At 40.3% G+C, this 16,854-nt stretch overlaps 2 protein-coding genes across 7 annotated transcripts; both read right to left on the bottom strand.

Annotated features, from left to right (window-relative positions):
• Positions 1–3,116: 3,116 nt before the first annotated feature.
• sec22bb (SEC22 homolog B, vesicle trafficking protein b) lies at positions 3,117–8,118 on the bottom strand. 2 transcript variants are annotated; one of them, XM_035647115.2, is made up of 6 exons: positions 7,902–8,118; positions 6,076–6,087; positions 5,446–5,555; positions 5,068–5,228; positions 4,690–4,836; positions 3,117–4,513 (listed from the first exon to the last, which is right to left on the bottom strand). In XM_035647115.2, the coding sequence occupies exons 1-6, from the start codon at positions 7,974–7,976 to the stop codon at positions 4,359–4,361; spliced, it is 660 nt and encodes a 219-aa protein (XP_035503008.2). In that variant the 5' UTR covers positions 7,977–8,118; the 3' UTR covers positions 3,117–4,358. The 2 variants fall into 2 exon arrangements, with proteins under 2 accessions (XP_035503008.2, XP_035503009.2); XM_035647116.2 differs by lacking the exon at positions 6,076–6,087 and having other exon boundaries at positions 7,902–8,116.
• Positions 8,119–9,214: 1,096 nt separating this feature from the next.
• Positions 9,215–16,317, bottom strand: npl (N-acetylneuraminate pyruvate lyase (dihydrodipicolinate synthase)). 5 transcript variants are annotated; one of them, XM_035647111.2, is made up of 12 exons: positions 16,159–16,317; positions 15,397–15,482; positions 14,089–14,162; positions 12,546–12,633; positions 12,378–12,435; positions 11,681–11,756; positions 11,357–11,449; positions 11,109–11,254; positions 10,963–11,009; positions 10,778–10,862; positions 10,642–10,681; positions 9,215–10,557 (listed from the first exon to the last, which is right to left on the bottom strand). In XM_035647111.2, exons 2-12 carry the CDS (start codon positions 15,465–15,467, stop codon positions 10,412–10,414), a joined length of 924 nt encoding a protein of 307 aa, XP_035503004.1. In that variant the 5' UTR covers positions 15,468–15,482; positions 16,159–16,317; the 3' UTR covers positions 9,215–10,411. The 5 variants fall into 5 exon arrangements, with proteins under 5 accessions (XP_035503004.1, XP_047192953.1, XP_035503006.1 ...); XM_047336997.1 differs by having other exon boundaries at positions 12,851–15,482; positions 16,159–16,282; XM_035647113.2 differs by lacking the exon at positions 14,089–14,162 and having other exon boundaries at positions 16,159–16,281.
• Positions 16,318–16,854: the final 537 nt, after the last annotated feature.

Below are 16,854 nucleotides of genomic sequence, written 5' to 3'. Positions count from 1 at the left end.
ACAGCTGCTGTCTCCACAGCTTCCCTCTGCTCTGATTGGTTTAGACGGGAGTTTGATGGAAGAGGATGAAGGGGAAGAGGCCAGAGAAGCAGCTGGGATGAGGTGGGAAGCTGGTGTGATATGGGATGGAGCATGTTTTTTATCATTACAGATGACTTGATTCCCTGATGGCCCACGTCTCTCACAACACCACATGTTTAAAGTGTGGCGCACAGTGGAAAACAAGATAATCCAACACAATTACCATTTTCTCTTCACATAATTGTATATAATTTCTATTTACATGAAATGCTCCAGAATTCCCCAGTTTTGGATCAGTAAAGTACATCTCTCTATATATATGTTCTGTAAAATCTGCAGGGGGGTAAATCTTCTTTTCTTTTCTTTAGACTTGTCTACTATGAGTTTACAGGAATGTTCATTTTTGGACCAAGACAGAACCGACCAAATCAGGTATTGACATTCAGAGGATGGACTCCATAGATAACTTTGGTTATATCATAACCTTTTATTTCGCACTATCATGGGCTCAAAATGTTTATTCGCCAAAAAAACTGGTTTATGATAAAACAGCTCTCATTGACTGTATATTGTGTTTAGTGCAAATTATAAAATGTTAGCATGTTGCCATGCTGATGTAAAATGATAAACACCAGCAGGCTAGCATTGTCACTTTAACCCTGTATGCATTTTGAATGTCATATGTACATTTGAGACAGTTTTAGGATAAAAAAAACAAAACATGGTTCGACATAACTGTGGACTGAACTGAACTGGGTCAATATTTAACCCTGTGATTTTTAAGGTGTTGTATAAGATTATCTGGTGGACCCCCCCCCCCCCCCCCCACACACACACACACACACTTTTTTTATGACACACCCTGTCAGAGATTGAGATATTCTCACCCTCGAGGGAAACATGGTGTTGTGCAGCCGGACGTTTGTGTGGGCTTCCATTTATAAGATGATAAGAAGTGTGTAGCTCAGTGGACCTGGGGCAATTGGGGGGAGGGGTAACAAATGAATGAATTTGCACATGCACGCTGTCTGCATATGTTTGTTTCCCCCTCGAGTGCTGAAGTTGGTCTGCAGGCAACATGACTGAAACTCTCTGGCTGCCTCTGGATTTGCATGCTTGACTGTTCCAGTGACTTTGAGACGAAGTGGCTGAAGATCAAGGCTGAGGTCACGTTGTTTTAATGTCCTGTTTCTTTAAGATTGCACAAGCCTCAGCAGAAGTCTGGTGTGGGTGGACACTCTTGTGGTTGAGTCTGTGTCTGTGTCTTTTACAGGAAATTTAAGCAAGATAGGCTAATGTGAGTTGGCAGGAGGACACATCACAGGTTTGGTTCTTGAAAACAGATACAGTACATGTGTTGAAGGCACCGCAGCCTCTCTGCCAGTTTCCGTTTGAGAGAATGTGTGTGTGTGTGTGTGTGTGTCTGTGTGTGTGTTTAAATCAGTCTATGTGTGTTTAGTACATGCGCTGTATTCCTGACCCCTGATCACATAAAGTATTTTAATCCAATCAGCTTCGTTTTCACATGACTGTCACACATTCGCTGCTGCCATGGTAACCCTGCAGAGGAAGGAGAAAAAGTGCTGGAGTGAGAAAGAGGTTCGTTGTCCTCTCTTTAATCACTGTGACGTTTGCACGCACACGCACACACACAGACACACACACACACACACACATAACCATACATGCATTTTAATACTTATATATGACACTCTTTTTTTTAAATCAATGTATATTTCTTACTCTGCAAAAACACAAAGCCAGATTTTGGAAGGAATTGTGACTTAATGACTTGAGAATATGTGGCAGAGGAAGAATAGTCACAGTTATCACATGCAGTGGGAAAAAAACAAGGAGGGGAAGTCACAAATAACATACGTTTTTCAATTCAATTCAATACTTAAGTCTAATATCTGCTTGTTGCATTTAGCTTGTAACAGAATTGAAAATTGGTTAATATTTTTTGAAAAGATTGTAAAAGCTGTTTCTATAGAGGCTGCTGCAGAGCTGACAGAGGAGTGTGGCACAAAGTGACTTACAAGTGGTACAACAGAGAGTGAGACCGTTCATAGAAAAAAGTGGAGTTTGCAAAAAACAACTTTTAGGTAGTCATGTTTTCATGGGAAACGATTATGAAAAAAGTGAACTCAGATAACTGAGGCCAAACTCACAAAGACCCACTTCCCTTGAGAGGTGAAAAGGTGCCCTGTGGTGCGTCTCTGACGTGCCACCCTCTGCTGCGTCGCCTTTCTTCTTTTTCTCCCTCTCTCGATTTCCTGTTCTGCTTCAAGTCGAGGTATCAGACTTCTGCTCTTTTACACTTTCAATGTGAGCAGTTCTTCTGACGATTGCTGAATGTGATAGAAACCTGCATCAGCAGCAGCAGCAGCAGCAGCAGCAGCAGCCACAGTTTCTTTTTCTCACCAGTGATGTGGAGCTTATCAGAAGGTCACGGCCTTCATCAACCCAAGATGCAAGAGAGGGAGATTTTGAGCCTGGCTTCTGATATTCAACAGTGAGCAAAGCTCTCCACCTGCTGGTGGTCACCACACAGTGTTTATATGTAGGCAAACATACCTTAAAGAAAGCACATGGATGAAATCAAAGTGTTTCTGTAAAAGCTCTTGGCACATGCTGCCTGTGGTCCTTAATAACTAAAGAAATAACTAATATTACCCAGGAGAGCTCTTTGAGCCGTGGAGTTGTTGGGTTTGACTCAAAGTTCTTTTTATTTTTCAATTCAAATTCAAATTTAATTCAATTCAAGTTGAGTTTTTAGCATACTGTATAATACTCATTGGAAAAACGTTTTAAATGTTAAATATTCCACTGATTGACAAATTATAATCAGAGACTCTTCACTTCTGCGTAAAAAAAGCAGGCTCCTGTATAACAGCAACCCCACTGAAATCCCCTACCTTTGCTCATTAAGAGTCAGAGAAGAGGATCATATCAACTAATTTGCAGTCCTAACTCTGTATTCTGCAAAAAATTTCAAAAAAACTACATTGACCCTTTCACCCACTTTATAATGCAAGCGTCTCAATTTGCATTCCCAGTTCAGGGCCACGAGATAAACATCACTTCCTCTCGAGTTCATCGAACAAATGATTTTATTCATAGATAACAGACATAACAGAAAGGGTGAAGGTGTGTCAAACATGGCAGGTTTCTTAAACGCCTTGTGACTCTCGGCCTGAATTCGCTTTAAAATCAAGGGTGGACGTATGTAAACTTTACACAAAATAAAATAACCTGACTGGACATTAAATCTTTTTTTTTTTTTTTTTAAATGTCTGGTTACAGAAATGTGCCGAATCACAGTCATTTTGCAAGATAACATAAAGGGAAGTGTGGACACGCACTGTTCAGATCAGGTAAGGGACCCTCTGAACGTGATTGGAGGAGGGAGGGGCGTTGCTAAAAAAAGCAATGCCGTCCCCAGGATTATTAATTTTTACACCTCTCATATGTCCTCTGCATATGAGGAGGCATCATTATGACCCAATGTGACACATGCTAAACCCATCATTTGCAACTATTTTATCCTTAGGAAAAAAAATAATTAAAAAAGATATCACTTTACAAGTGAAGGCTGAAATATAAATTTGGGGTGAATAAAAATCAAGTAAGCCTCCCCTGACTCCTCTCACTTCACAAAAACAAGAAATACTTCACCCTCCCCCTTTCCTTACCATCCTTTCCTCTTAATATATATTTTTTACGGCCCTTAAGAGTCCAAGTGAATTAGCATTTTCATGGTTTTCATACAGCTTTTTTAATAAACAGTCAATTGAGCTATGATACCTTTTTCTATGTTGTTGCTGAGCCTATTAAACCGCCCAAGGATCAATACAACTTCTGTCCAATATCTGCTACTGTAGCACATTCTTTTTGTTATAAAGGCCCATCAAGCCACCACTACTATGATTATCATATTAAGGAATGGTAATAACCATATGATGCGCTCGGGATGAAAAAAAAAAGGGGGGGGGGGGGGGTTGCTCTTCGCTGTATTATTAGGCAATATACAAGATTCCATCAGTCACTCCTGGTAAAGAACAGTACAGCTTTGGAAACTCACAAAAAATGTTTTCCTTCACACTTGCACACAAATTGCCTGTAAATACAAAGCAATCTTTATAATATAATTATTATATGTATAATGAGATTATTGAAATTCAGGTGACATTTCCATGGACATGCAGGAACAAAAGGAATGATGGTCTGTAAAGTCTTATTAAGAGCAGGGATCCTGTTTTTAGGCGAAGGTGACAGCTTTTCTTAGCGTCTGCAGACTCGTTTTCAACTTCAATACCTCCTTCCTGTTCCCTCTCTCAGAGCCACCAAAAGCGTACATAGACAATGAGCATGATGAAAAAGACACCACCGGCTGCCAGCTTGGCATAGGTGGAGCGGGTATTCAGATACTTGGCATCGCTCCTGTACTTCTTCGACAGGGAGGACAAGTTGCTGGCCTTGGAGTCGAGCGCTGCAGGGAGGAGAAACCGGAGGAAAGGGAACAGGAGGTCAACACAAAAGAGGAAAGAGGAGAGTTGGGGGGGGGGAGAAGGGAGAGAAACAGATAAGGAGAAATTCAAATACAGAAACATACAGATCACAAGCTATCCAGTGGGAGGGACCAGTAACAGGCCTCCGATGACTCACCGGAGAGAGCCTCTCCTCTCTGCAGCACCTCCTCTATGTTGGCCACCATGATCCTCTGTACGTCCTGGAGCTCTGTGTTGATGCTGCCCAGGTTCCTTCTCGCTCTGCTGTCGATGTACGACTTCTTGGTTTTTTGGATGTAGGTGTCTGATGGGGGAGCAACAGCAGTTAAAGGGCAGCCTGTGAAATGTGCTTTCTCAAAACACTTAATAATGTCGTCCTCAGGTTTTGACAAGGAAGCAGAAGGCAAAGATTTTTTTTAAAAAGTCAGTACCTCTGGCTAAATTGGTGGAATATGTTTCATTTAACTACACTACAAGTAACGACACTTGTTACACGGCACTACTGATCAGTTTCTGACCTCTATTTTGTTCTTACCAAACTCAATGAAGGAGTACGGCCGGGACACTGTGGGCACCTTCTTTCCATGTTGCTCATGGAACTCTGCCTGGAGGTCTTCTAGATAGGCAAAGGCCAGCTTCTTGGGAAAGCTGGCTTCACACAGCACAAGGTAGACCACCCCTTTCTCTATAAAATAGCTGCCGGAAGAACCGAGAGAGTGACCAGAATTAAAACCAACAGTCTGCGTGGGCACGAGGTGGAAACTCAAGAGACATTTATCTTTTAGGTGCTTTTGTCACATTTCAGCTTCACTGTGACATAGCTACTGAAAAACAATAGCGGGAAAACAAGGGGTGGGTTATATGGATTTCCTTTTTCTGCACATTTCCTCTTTGCCCACCACTTCACACTCACTGAAATGCCATGGAACCAGCCTCCAAAGTGCAGCGTGTGGGACTCTGGTCGTTGAGCTTCCTGAAGAGCTGCTTCGCTTGACTCTGATACTGCTGAAGATCCCGACCCAACTACACGGTGGGGAAAAAACCCAACAGAAACAATAACAGTCAGTTACCACTCAATTCACTCACATCTCGCACTGAAAACAGAAAGCAGAAAAGTGTATCAGGGCAAGAAACTGACTTTTGTATGCCGCCATGGCAGGTGGAGTTACCAGAAAAGAAAAGTACAGAAACTTAAAGTGTTGTGGCTTGTGTTTCACAACACAGAGAAAAAGCACATTGTTTTTCTTGATGGGAGTGAATTTCTTGCCCTTGTAGTGTGTTGAACATAAAGACTCACAGTAAAACAACTGCGGATAAACTCGGCACTGTGATGCTACATCTGAGACGGAGGGCGACAAATAGCCGCTCCAGCTCTTTGTGGTAACTTAATCATTACATTCATAATCATTTGCCTTGTGGATGGTATCCCATTTCTGGGGTGTTGTCCCCTTTAGTGAATGACAGATTCTGTACAGCAACATCTGTAGCATAGCATCACAGAGACATGTAGGATGTCGAAGCACAGAGCAGAGACACAACAAACCTTTTCACTTCCCTTTTTGAATGCAAAAAAGAGAGTGAGGGAAAAGTGTTAGACTCTTGGTAAGTCATGCTCAGTAAATATCAATAAAACAACTCAACAAAGTACAAATGTCATCCATTTGAACATTTCATTCACATATTCATTTCATTAATATGTGTCTTGTGTGTCCTCTAGTGTGTGGGAGTGCAATACTGAATCAGTGGAGTAAACCTAATCGCTCCATTTTGTACAACAATCACAATCAGAACCTTATCTGGTCTGTCCGTAAAGGCCTTAATTAACACAATACCATTTCCTTTAAATGGCCATTGCAAAGGATTTAGTTCCATCTAGTGGTGATGTTTCATATTGCAACAAACACAACACCCCTCCCCTTACTCCTCCCCTTCTCTGCATGGAGGAGAAACTATGGACCTAAAAATGCAGCCATCCCAAGAGCCACTGCTGATGTAGGTTTAAGGGGTCACACTAGGGGAACAAAATAAAACAATAAAAACGTTTATATGTTTTATATTCCATTTCTGTCAACAGATTCTCCTAAATCCTAAACACACTGGCACTAAACCAAAAAAAACAGCTCAAAGTATAGTTGTCATATTTGTATTGGTGCTCTACCAAAACTGGATAATGGAGACTTATAATGATAAGGATAAAAAATATATTAAGGATATACAGTATCTGCAGAATGTCCTTATGCACTGAGCAGGATTTTGAACATTTGTCAAACAAACATGCCAGTGCTCTCTAATTGACAGATTATGTAACAGCAAAACATTTTTTTCGAATTACCTCAGACAAATATCTATACCATTAATGTACAGATATTCCTCAGTATCATCAGTCAACTTTCACCCATACAGATATCCCTGCTGTGATGAGATCAAATCTGGTTTATAGTAGAGCCTGAATATGGATTTTGGGGGGCGACGCTGCAACTGATATTAGGGAGTAAAAAAAAAAATCAGATACAGATATATTGGATGATAAATATACTTCAAAAAACCCCAAAATAAATCGAATCCAAAGATGTCGTTAACAAACCCTTATGACAAAGAATTGTCATTGAGGCATGACATTTTATATTTTAACCATAAACTTGATAATAAATACTATTGATAATAAAAACACAAATACAACAAAATATGTAGAATTTGAATATAGATTTCTTTTCCTCTCACGTGAAATGTTAAAATAAATGCACATATTTATCTGCAAACATAAATGTGGATACCAAATATGTCTGTGAAAGTCCCATTATCGGCCAACTGATGTATCAGACAGCAGTTTGACGACATGCTCTACCTGAGAAATGCAAAATGCATTCGATTACTCTAATTCAGCAATCAAACCCAAAGAGCATCATCTGCAGCCATCTTTGTTTTTGGCACACTTCATTGTGAGTTGTCAGGGTTTTTTAGAAGACACAAATTGAACTGAGTTCAGGTTCATTGCGAAGTTGCAGGTCCACTAGTGGTTCACTGCTCAAATGATCTGGAACAGCTGATTAGCGTCAGGGTTGAAACCGGATGTGTGACGAATGCCTCGGTGGCTACAGGTAAATACTAGGCTGACTGTGTCCGGACACACAGGCCCCCGCGTATCACCTGTACTCGGGTCTGTGCGATCGAATTCAGTTTCCTACAACAGGCTCGAGTCCTCCAGGACCCACACACCTGGAGGAGAAGGAAACTGATGGCTAACGTGTCGCTGTCGCATTAGTTCAACTCGGGGAGGCGGTCTTTTTTTTTTTTTTTTTTTTACTCTGACAACAGCAGAATAACAGGCAGCTAGCGAGCACGGGCGACAAGAGAAGCTGAAATGTGAACCTGCTCGTCCTCCTGCATCGAGGCGGCCAGCGGCAGACCGTCGGCCAGCCGAGCGATCATCGTCAGCAGCACCATCTCTCCGCCGTCTCCTGGGGTTCCTCCGCCGCCCGGTTGAAACGTTCCCGGTGAGCGGACCGAGGCTTGACAGGCTGTGAACCGACAACACCACAGGTCTGACGCGCTGAGCTGGCCGGAAACGCTAGAGCTTTGGTGCGTCACCGCCAAACCCTTCCGTCCCCTTGTAATACGGAACCAAGTGACGATCTGTTGTGTTAATAGTGACGATGCATTTCAGAAATATAAAAACTTGTTTTGTCCCCACAGCGTTTGTTTCAACCATAGACTGTATATTATTATTATTATTATGATTATTGTTATTATTATTATTATTATAACACCACTGATAAGATCGGAACTAATGTAACTGGTGTGTAATGTTGATTAAATTTGGGCTCTTGTTGATTGTGGGATGAAAGTTGATATGTTTCCCATATAATTCTGTTTCTTCTCACTCATTGGTAAATGTCACATCCACAGATCCTTTTAATCATCTTGACATCGAAGCAATGAGATGTGAAGAACAAACGGAGCTGAGAAGGCTTTGATCATTCTTATGAGCGAATGTGAATGGGCTCCACTGGGGAACTGTATAACAACTTTGCATTGCATTGTCGTCAATTGTTCGCCAAGATTTTTTTTAGCTGTGTAAACCAGTTCCACCAAGAAGCCTTTAGGTGGAAGACTTTTGACTGGTGTCAAAAACCTCTCCTGTAAAGTCTTGATGCTTTTGCAGTGAATATTAAGCCACGCTGATTAGTCTTTACATAAGCCACCCTCCATTCTCTTCCTATTGCAGATAGTTATGTAATTATTGCACAACTTATCCTTTATTGTCCTTGGCACCACGGAGCAACCAAAGATCAAGACACGCCTGTGAGTTTATCAGTGACATGGATGTATTGTAGGCAGCAGGGGGCAGCATTGTCGTGGGGCCAGAATTTTTTCACAATATGAAGAAAGGGATTTTTCTCTTCGTGTCCCAGCAATTATTTAATCTATAGATTTTGACTTATGTCTACCTCAATTGGGGGCATACGTTTTCCACAAAGGTGATATCTGAGTGTGAGTTCATTTGCATTTATTCCTGAATTTCCCCTACGGGGGATCAATAAAGATTTATCTTCTCTTGTCTTATTTACATTCGTCAATCCTTTGTTCCCACAAATTCAAACAAGTTATTATTTCCTCAATGCTCCTTAGCAGCCAAAACATACAGTATATTCCTGCCTTCAACAGATAAAAGAAAAATCCACAACAGAGGAGCAATTTTATTAACAGTTAATATAAATGATCACAAGCGAAGAATAGAGTATGTCTGTTTAACTGAGGCCAAACACAACAGTTGAATATCATGTACAGTATTTTAAGAAAAAGAAAGAAAGAAAAGAAGACACCAACACACCCACGTGACAGACAGACTCAACACTGCATGTTTGTGCAGGTCTTGGAGATTTTCTGGCCTTATGATTTTAAAATATTTCCGGTCTCATTCAGAATGAGCCACGAATCAATGTGAACCAACAAATGCATTCAGTGCATTGAGGTAATTCATTCTTTATTATAATACAAACAAATAATCTTCATGAAACATATTTCCCTTTAGAGAGTATAAAATTCATAACAAATAAACAACGGTTGAATATAATGTGTTTTATGCTCCTTTGTAACTACTATATTGCTAATCCAGACCCTTTTTGAGTGTCAGACAATTAAAATATAAAAAATGTTTAGTTTTACTCTATCATCCTCCCTCTGATGGGATCAGCTCAATGTCAGGTTTTTCCATAACTGATTTTCAAGGCAGAAAAACAATCCAATTAAAAGTTGGACTCTTTTACAAAAGGAGTGTGCTCAAACTCTCAAAATGAGATTCAGTGATGGTTTTACACAGTACAGTATAATAATACTGCAAATGTTCTGACAGTTCCCTAAATTTCCAATGGACAATAGATGTGAGCTCTTGTTCACATATTATTAAATGATAAACGATAAATGTTGTGTTTAAAGTATTTTTTAACATGAAATAATATTCCAAATCAAAGGGAAATCTTAAGTCTTGAAAAACATGTCAATGGTTAATGCCCATAATGTTGTAGTATATTCAACCAAGAGAAAATACCCTTGTGAAGACATAACTCACATGTATGTTGTTTTATTGCTACATTTCTAAGCTGAAAATGTTAAATTGTTGTAAACTTCATATGGATTGACTTTATAAATCTAAGCCTCAATAGTTTTTTGACTGTGCACTTAAATACAAATTTACCATTTACCTGGAAAAGTGGTTTATTCCTATCCTATTAAACGGAAAGGTTTGTAGCCAAGTGCAGGCGTCTGATTCATAATTTCAAATAAGTAGACAACAAGATACAGAAACTGGAATTAAGTGAGCTCTAAATGGTCGGGTGATTGGGGGAATTTTCAGGGTCAATCAATCCAGTATGAACAAATCAGCACTCCGGAAAGAGGCTGTGAAATTTCTGTGCAATGGACAAAGCTCGACCATGAGGACACGGCATCAGGGGAAGTCGAGGAGGCCCCAGACACAGGCCTGACAACTCATTCATCAGCTGCTTGTTCACTCCAAGATCAAAGCCTGTAGAGAATCACGTATATAATAAAAAAGCATTTTTTAAATGTTATATTCAGTATAATATGAAAAAAAACACTATAAACTCACCAAGTTTTGTGGCAAAAGAAAGAAGCTCTTGCACCTTGAACTGCTCATGGAAATTAGACAAAACGTGTGAGTTGTCAAAATTAATGCAAAATATCAAAATAAAGGTTGTGAACAACAACGGGGTGATGGACTGTACCTGTATTTTCCTGGCTTGGACAAGGTCACCTTTCTCGAATGCTGATATCAGGTCATTGGCACGACATCCCAAATAGTTATATGTGCTGTGAGCAGAAATATTAATAACAATTCACCTGTAAGTAACTGTAAAGCACAGTATGAAAGGGCACAAAGCACTATGCGTATGCAAGATGACATACTGACCTGCCAACTGCTCCGTGGGCTCCCATAGCCAGAGCTGCTAGCAGTTGCTGTTGAAAAAATGAAAATGAATTGTCTCTTAGTTAGTCAGCTTGCAATACAAACTATTTGAGCACAAAGCAGATGGACCAGCAGGAGAGAAGGCTGACCTCGTCCACACCGTAGAGGACTGACCAGTGAGGCTGACAGTAGCTCACACACTGGCCGAGGTCCATCAGGTCACTGCCGCTGAACTTCACTCCACTGAAGGAGGGAATCAGTTCCTCAATACCTTCCAACACATCCCTCACTGGAACTGAAAAAAAGACCACGTCACATTTAGTGTGCCATCAGTAAGGACTTAAAACAAGCTTTTCCACAGTTTCACAATGCAAAATCCGTCATCGTTAGCACTAACCATTAATACCGGTGACAGCTGGAATATGATAATAATAGAAAGGCACAGTTGGAGCAACGGAAGTCACTTCACGGAGGAATGTCCTCAATGCATCTGAAGTTGGGCGAGAAGGACATTGTACATTATAAAAACATCCAACTAAGTTTTACAAGTTTAATGTCTTGGTAGGAGGGCTTCCTGTACCAAAAATCTGGAAAGTGAGGAGGGTTCGCTCATTTGAATGGAATAACAAATTGTCGGCACACGTTTTCAATGTGCATGACACATTCATGACACTTTCAAGCTTGAAACATGGATAAGTTTCTGTTTTCCCACAGCATATACCTGCAGAGGTAGATTTGAGGAAAAAGGGGGCAATGACTGCTATCCCATCAGCCCCAATCTGTGCTGCGTGGCAAGCCTGGAGATGAACATAGTGGGAGAGAAAAGTCAAATTCCCTAGAATAGCAGATGTTTTAAACTTGGTAATTTATACAGTTAACTATTACTTAGGTATTTTGATCTGTTAATTGCAATGCACCTAAAAGCACATTTTAGCTGCTTTCGGACTGAAAATTAGAATTTTCCAGAATTTTTCTGGAAGGGGCTGTGTGTGACAACGCAAATGTCTCCCAGTCCCCAAGTAAAATGTCCTGAAAATGTCAGAGTTTGCCCATGTGAGAATACTGCAGGAAAATCTCTGGAAATTTCACAGTGAGCTATGAGTATAAGAATAATTAGCTCTGATCAAATGTTTGAGGTATAAAGATTCAACTTTAATTATTGTTAAGGTGAATCGAAGTCAGAAAAATAGCCTCATTGGGACCAGGCTACTCAGGAGGGATATATCTAATTGATATCTTATATGAATATGCTATATGAAACTGGATTTCTTGAAAATAGGTTGTTAAGTCGTTTCCTGAAATAAGCCTTGTTTATATCTAGTGATCTTGCTTCATGAAGTTCACCCCCTGGTCCTCTTGGGTTAGAGTTAGGGTTAGGTTTTCAAACACATTTTTACAACATAAAGGCAATAACTCACCAGTTCTTGGGAATCTTTCAGACTCATGCAGCCAACATGCACAATCACCTGATCCATTCTGTGGAGAAATGCAAGCACAGGCAGGCAGAGGGAATTTCACAACCTAAAAACGTTTCTTTGGCAGAAATGAACGAATCTCTAGATAAAGGGGCCCGTGTGATGACTTACTTTGCCTTGGCTTTGTGACACCACTCCTCAGCCAGGATCTTCCTCTCCCCAACACTGAGAGACATGCTCTCTCCGGTGGTGCCATTCACTGTAAATGGGTAAAGTCTTGTCATATTTACGTAGCATTTTCCACATCAGAAAAGCATTAAACAAACTTTCTTTAAGGATTGTAAGAGGAAAAAAAGCTGACCTGAATCTGTCTCTAATGAATGAACAAGGTAAACAAAGCTAAACAAAAGACATCCAAATGCATGGTATATAGAAATAACATGATTACCTAACCTACACATACAAGCTTAGCCTACCTGGTACCACCATTTTTTATGGACAAGACCTCCGGTGGGGCCCATTCATAGAGGGATCCACCACCAGGAGGCCTGAGTGTGCAATGTTAACAAGGACAAAACAATTTCAAAGGTAACAATTAGCAGTGACGCAGACAATGACAGTGAGATAAGAAAGAACATTAGATATGAGGAAGAACAAAGAGTAACACAAACATCCTCTGCTGTGTGAGGCCACACAGAGAGATCTTCCAGCACGGAGGAATGAATAAGTAGTGTCAGCACAACAGAGAAATTTAGCAAAAACTGGGGTGGTTCATCGAGTTTGAATTGAACAATAATCAAGAGTCATGTTCGACCCACAGGACAAACACCGATTCGCTTTGATTAATGTAGACAAAAAGGCAGACGGCTGTTATTTTGGAACAGAGCAACCAGTTTAAATATTTGTATTTGTGAGTACCCTCTGTTTTGTTTTTTGTTTTTTACCACTCGTGGTGCTTTGGAGCTGTATTTATCAAACAGGGGCCTTGGTTCCAATGTACTGTGAACCGCTATCAATTAACAAAGAGTTTCTCACTACCATCCCCAATTTCCATCACATTTATTGACAGGACATCCGCAAATATTTTGATAGTTACTTGTTTTGGTTGATAGTTTTCAATTCAATTCAATTTTATTTGTATAGCGTCAAATCACAACATACATTGTGTCAAGGCACTTTACATAGTTAGGTCAATATTACAATATTACAAGGAAAAACCCAACAAATCCCACAATGAGCGAGCTTTGTGGTTCTTATAAAAAATTAAAAAATATTTATTTCTTACATTTTCTATATTTGTATGGTTTGCTGTGTGCCTGATACCTTGCTGCTGTGACAACATAATTTCCCAGTTTGGGATCAATGATAATTGCTTCATGATATGAGGCAATAACGCATGATGCATGGTATTGCTTCACAAGACTGTGAAGGAAGATTTTTCAGCGATTCATAGTTATGTTGTGACTAATGACTGTAATAGCTGCTGGGCGGTTAAAGGGTGTGTGCATTGACGTATTTCCAAAGAACAGAAGTAACTTTTTGTTTTTCCAACCCAAACCGACTTCCCAACACTGCAACTTCATTTTTCTATGTCTTACCACAAATAAGGGTTAATGCATTTAAAAGAGGGGCAACCCATCAACAATGTGTATAAGTCAACAAGATAAATTCAGGTGGGAACAATGAAAAATAAGCAGGAATCCATTTGACTTACCAAATATGCTATTTACACCTTGCTTCTCTCTCAAGTAGTCAATATAAGGTCCAATCTCTGATAGGTTGATTTCACTGTTTTGGGAAAATGTACAAAATACAGGCCCACACATTTGGCAAAAAGAACACCAAACATGCTGTAGTACTCCAGATCCAACCGAATGTATGGAGGCTCGTTTTTAGACAACTCCACACTCATTCCTCACTATTAACCTTTTTACAGGGGAACTGAATGTGCAAAATTACACACAGTGGTGGAAATGGGGGGGGGGGGGGGGGGCGTTCCCTTTCAGTTAAATAATTATTTTTTGGGGGATACAACGGCCACCTGGCGACAAGCAGGTGAGATGAAGTCCTTAAAATTCAGTGGTGTCTTACTCTAGTTTGTAAAGTTGAGTTGATGACTAAGTTTACTAGGTTCAGACTGGATTCAGGTAGCAGGGCCTACAATTCGGTGCGGTATTACCCTTGCACATAAAGTCATTAAACACTTGTCTATGTATTTCGCTATTCCCCAATGCAGGAGAGATGTCTCTCTGTGTCTCTGTGTGAGCGAGGGGCGAGGGCAGCTCGCCTCACTAGCAGTCGACACACTGCAGAAGGCGGCAGCACACACACGCACAGAGAGAGAACCTGCTCTGCTCAAACCTCTGGTTACAGAGCAGCGGAGGGAGGCTGCCTGCAGGCAAAGTCTATCTTGCTTTATTATTTTCTGGGTGGGGGTCAGTGTCTACACAAACACATAGGTTGTAAGGATATTAATGGAGGTGATCATCATTCATATGCATACAACCTAGATGTGTTTATGTTAAAAGGATTTACTACAGCACAGAAATTGTTTTCAAAAGCATAAAGTTCTTCAGAGATCTAGCCTCCTAAATTGCTGTGAAAGTTCGACAGATTGATGGATTTATCTTTAAAATGTACAAAACCCCACAGGGTCTAAGTCCACCCCCCATAGTCTCTCAAAATCCTATGGGAAACACTGGTTGATCACTATCAACTACTGTTTCTCAATGTCTGTCATTTTGTCTTCTACAGAGAGGGAGGCAGCATGAGAGCACAAGAGCAGAGAATAGTAGGAGAACATAAGTGTAAAGTCTCATGTAATCAAGATATATTTTTTGATGTAGCTCTGATGGTCATGATTAAAATCTCTCCCATAGAGAGAGAAAAGATTCCGTGAAGGGTTCCACTTGTATAATATGGCCATTTCCACCACTGATTACACAACACACTCATCAGCCAGGGCAGGATTTATGGAAGAAACAGACAGAAAGAGAGGAAGTGGTTTCTATTGGCTGCTCACCCTTTCTGGGTGAGCGGAGTGAATGTGGCTGCAACGAGTCCTGTCAGCTTTTTGTCTGCAGCAGGAGCCATGACTGACCTAACAAGCTGACATACAAAACAGAAATGTCAGGTAACATGTCAGACACGTCACGTAACTGGACAAAAACACAAACACAATACTGCAAGATATTTACAGTTTTAGATCACTTAAGAAACGTTTACAGTCCATCGGGTTAAAAAAAATCAAAAAGACAAAACTTGTACAAGATGTTTTTATGTTCAGACAATTTGACATGTGATTGGGGGATTTTATTGTGACCAGCTCATGGCAACCAAGGCATATCCGTGCAACAATAAAGCGGAGTGATCGGCTACTTGATACGTCACACATTTTCAGGCGGGTGGATTATTTCAAACACGTTTATGAACAGTATTAGACAGAGATAAGTCATATTATATTCTATTTCAGTGAATGCAAATGGGAGTAAGAACTAAAGTGCTGCGTGTGTTCATTGTCGAAACCAAGAAAGAGAGGTAAACAGAGACAGGAAGAACGAGGGACACAGAAGAGAACAAAAAAAGGGAATAAAGAAAAAGATGTAAGACCAGTGACTAACTTTTAGAGTCAGACTAACTTAAAGGTTAAAATAAAAAAGTCAAACATGCATAATGATCGCATCATGTACCAAGAGGCTCCAAGGTAGATAACCAATTGAGGAGGACATTTTAAATAAGATCCTCGAAAACGGTGAGATACATTTAGAAATCAGCGGCAGCTTACCTGTGGGATTCCTTTACCTTCTGTGCGTCGAGGACATTTCTACTGTCAAGGAAGTAATAAGTTACTGGTTTTGACTGGTTTTCTAGGATTACGGGGAGTTGTTGATATGCCCGTCACGTGAAAACGTCTGAGCGTCAAATCGTGTCGCAAAGCCTCATGGGAAATGTAGTTAGTCCGCTAAAAGGTTCGAAATGCACCGATCTGTCACTTTAATCAACTGATATGTGGAGCATTTGTACAACTGCCACACTGTACACACACATTTGCCTGTTGCCATTCAACAACTGTCACACTCACACTGGAACCTCATACTCAATTTTTGCAGCTGGGTTTTTAACTTGTTAGTTGTATCTAACTTGTATCTTCTTTGTAATTCGCACTTGTGGCTAAGAGTCTGTACTGTTAAGCTTATAATAAGCGTGAGTCTAATACACAATGCACCACTGAAGTGAAGCAATTGTAATGTCGCTGTGCTTGCACAATGACAATAACGTTCTTGAATCTTGAATTCTTTCCTTTACTAAACATTTACGCTGCGTTCATGTAATGTCAGGATATTTTTAATATTTGTTTGCCGAAAAGCTCGAACAAAGGTGTGGACTAAGGAAATAAAAACAACATTTAACCCGGATTGTAAACGTGCCACCGGACTGCAGGGATCCGCGTGAATTATAAAGAGTAGGCTTAAATTTGTTT

The sequence above is a fragment of the Scophthalmus maximus genome, chromosome 13, assembly GCF_022379125.1.
Source record: "Scophthalmus maximus strain ysfricsl-2021 chromosome 13, ASM2237912v1, whole genome shotgun sequence".
NCBI classification, from domain to species: domain Eukaryota; kingdom Metazoa; phylum Chordata; class Actinopteri; order Pleuronectiformes; family Scophthalmidae; genus Scophthalmus; species Scophthalmus maximus.
This window is presented reverse-complemented; position numbering and strand designations above follow the sequence as displayed.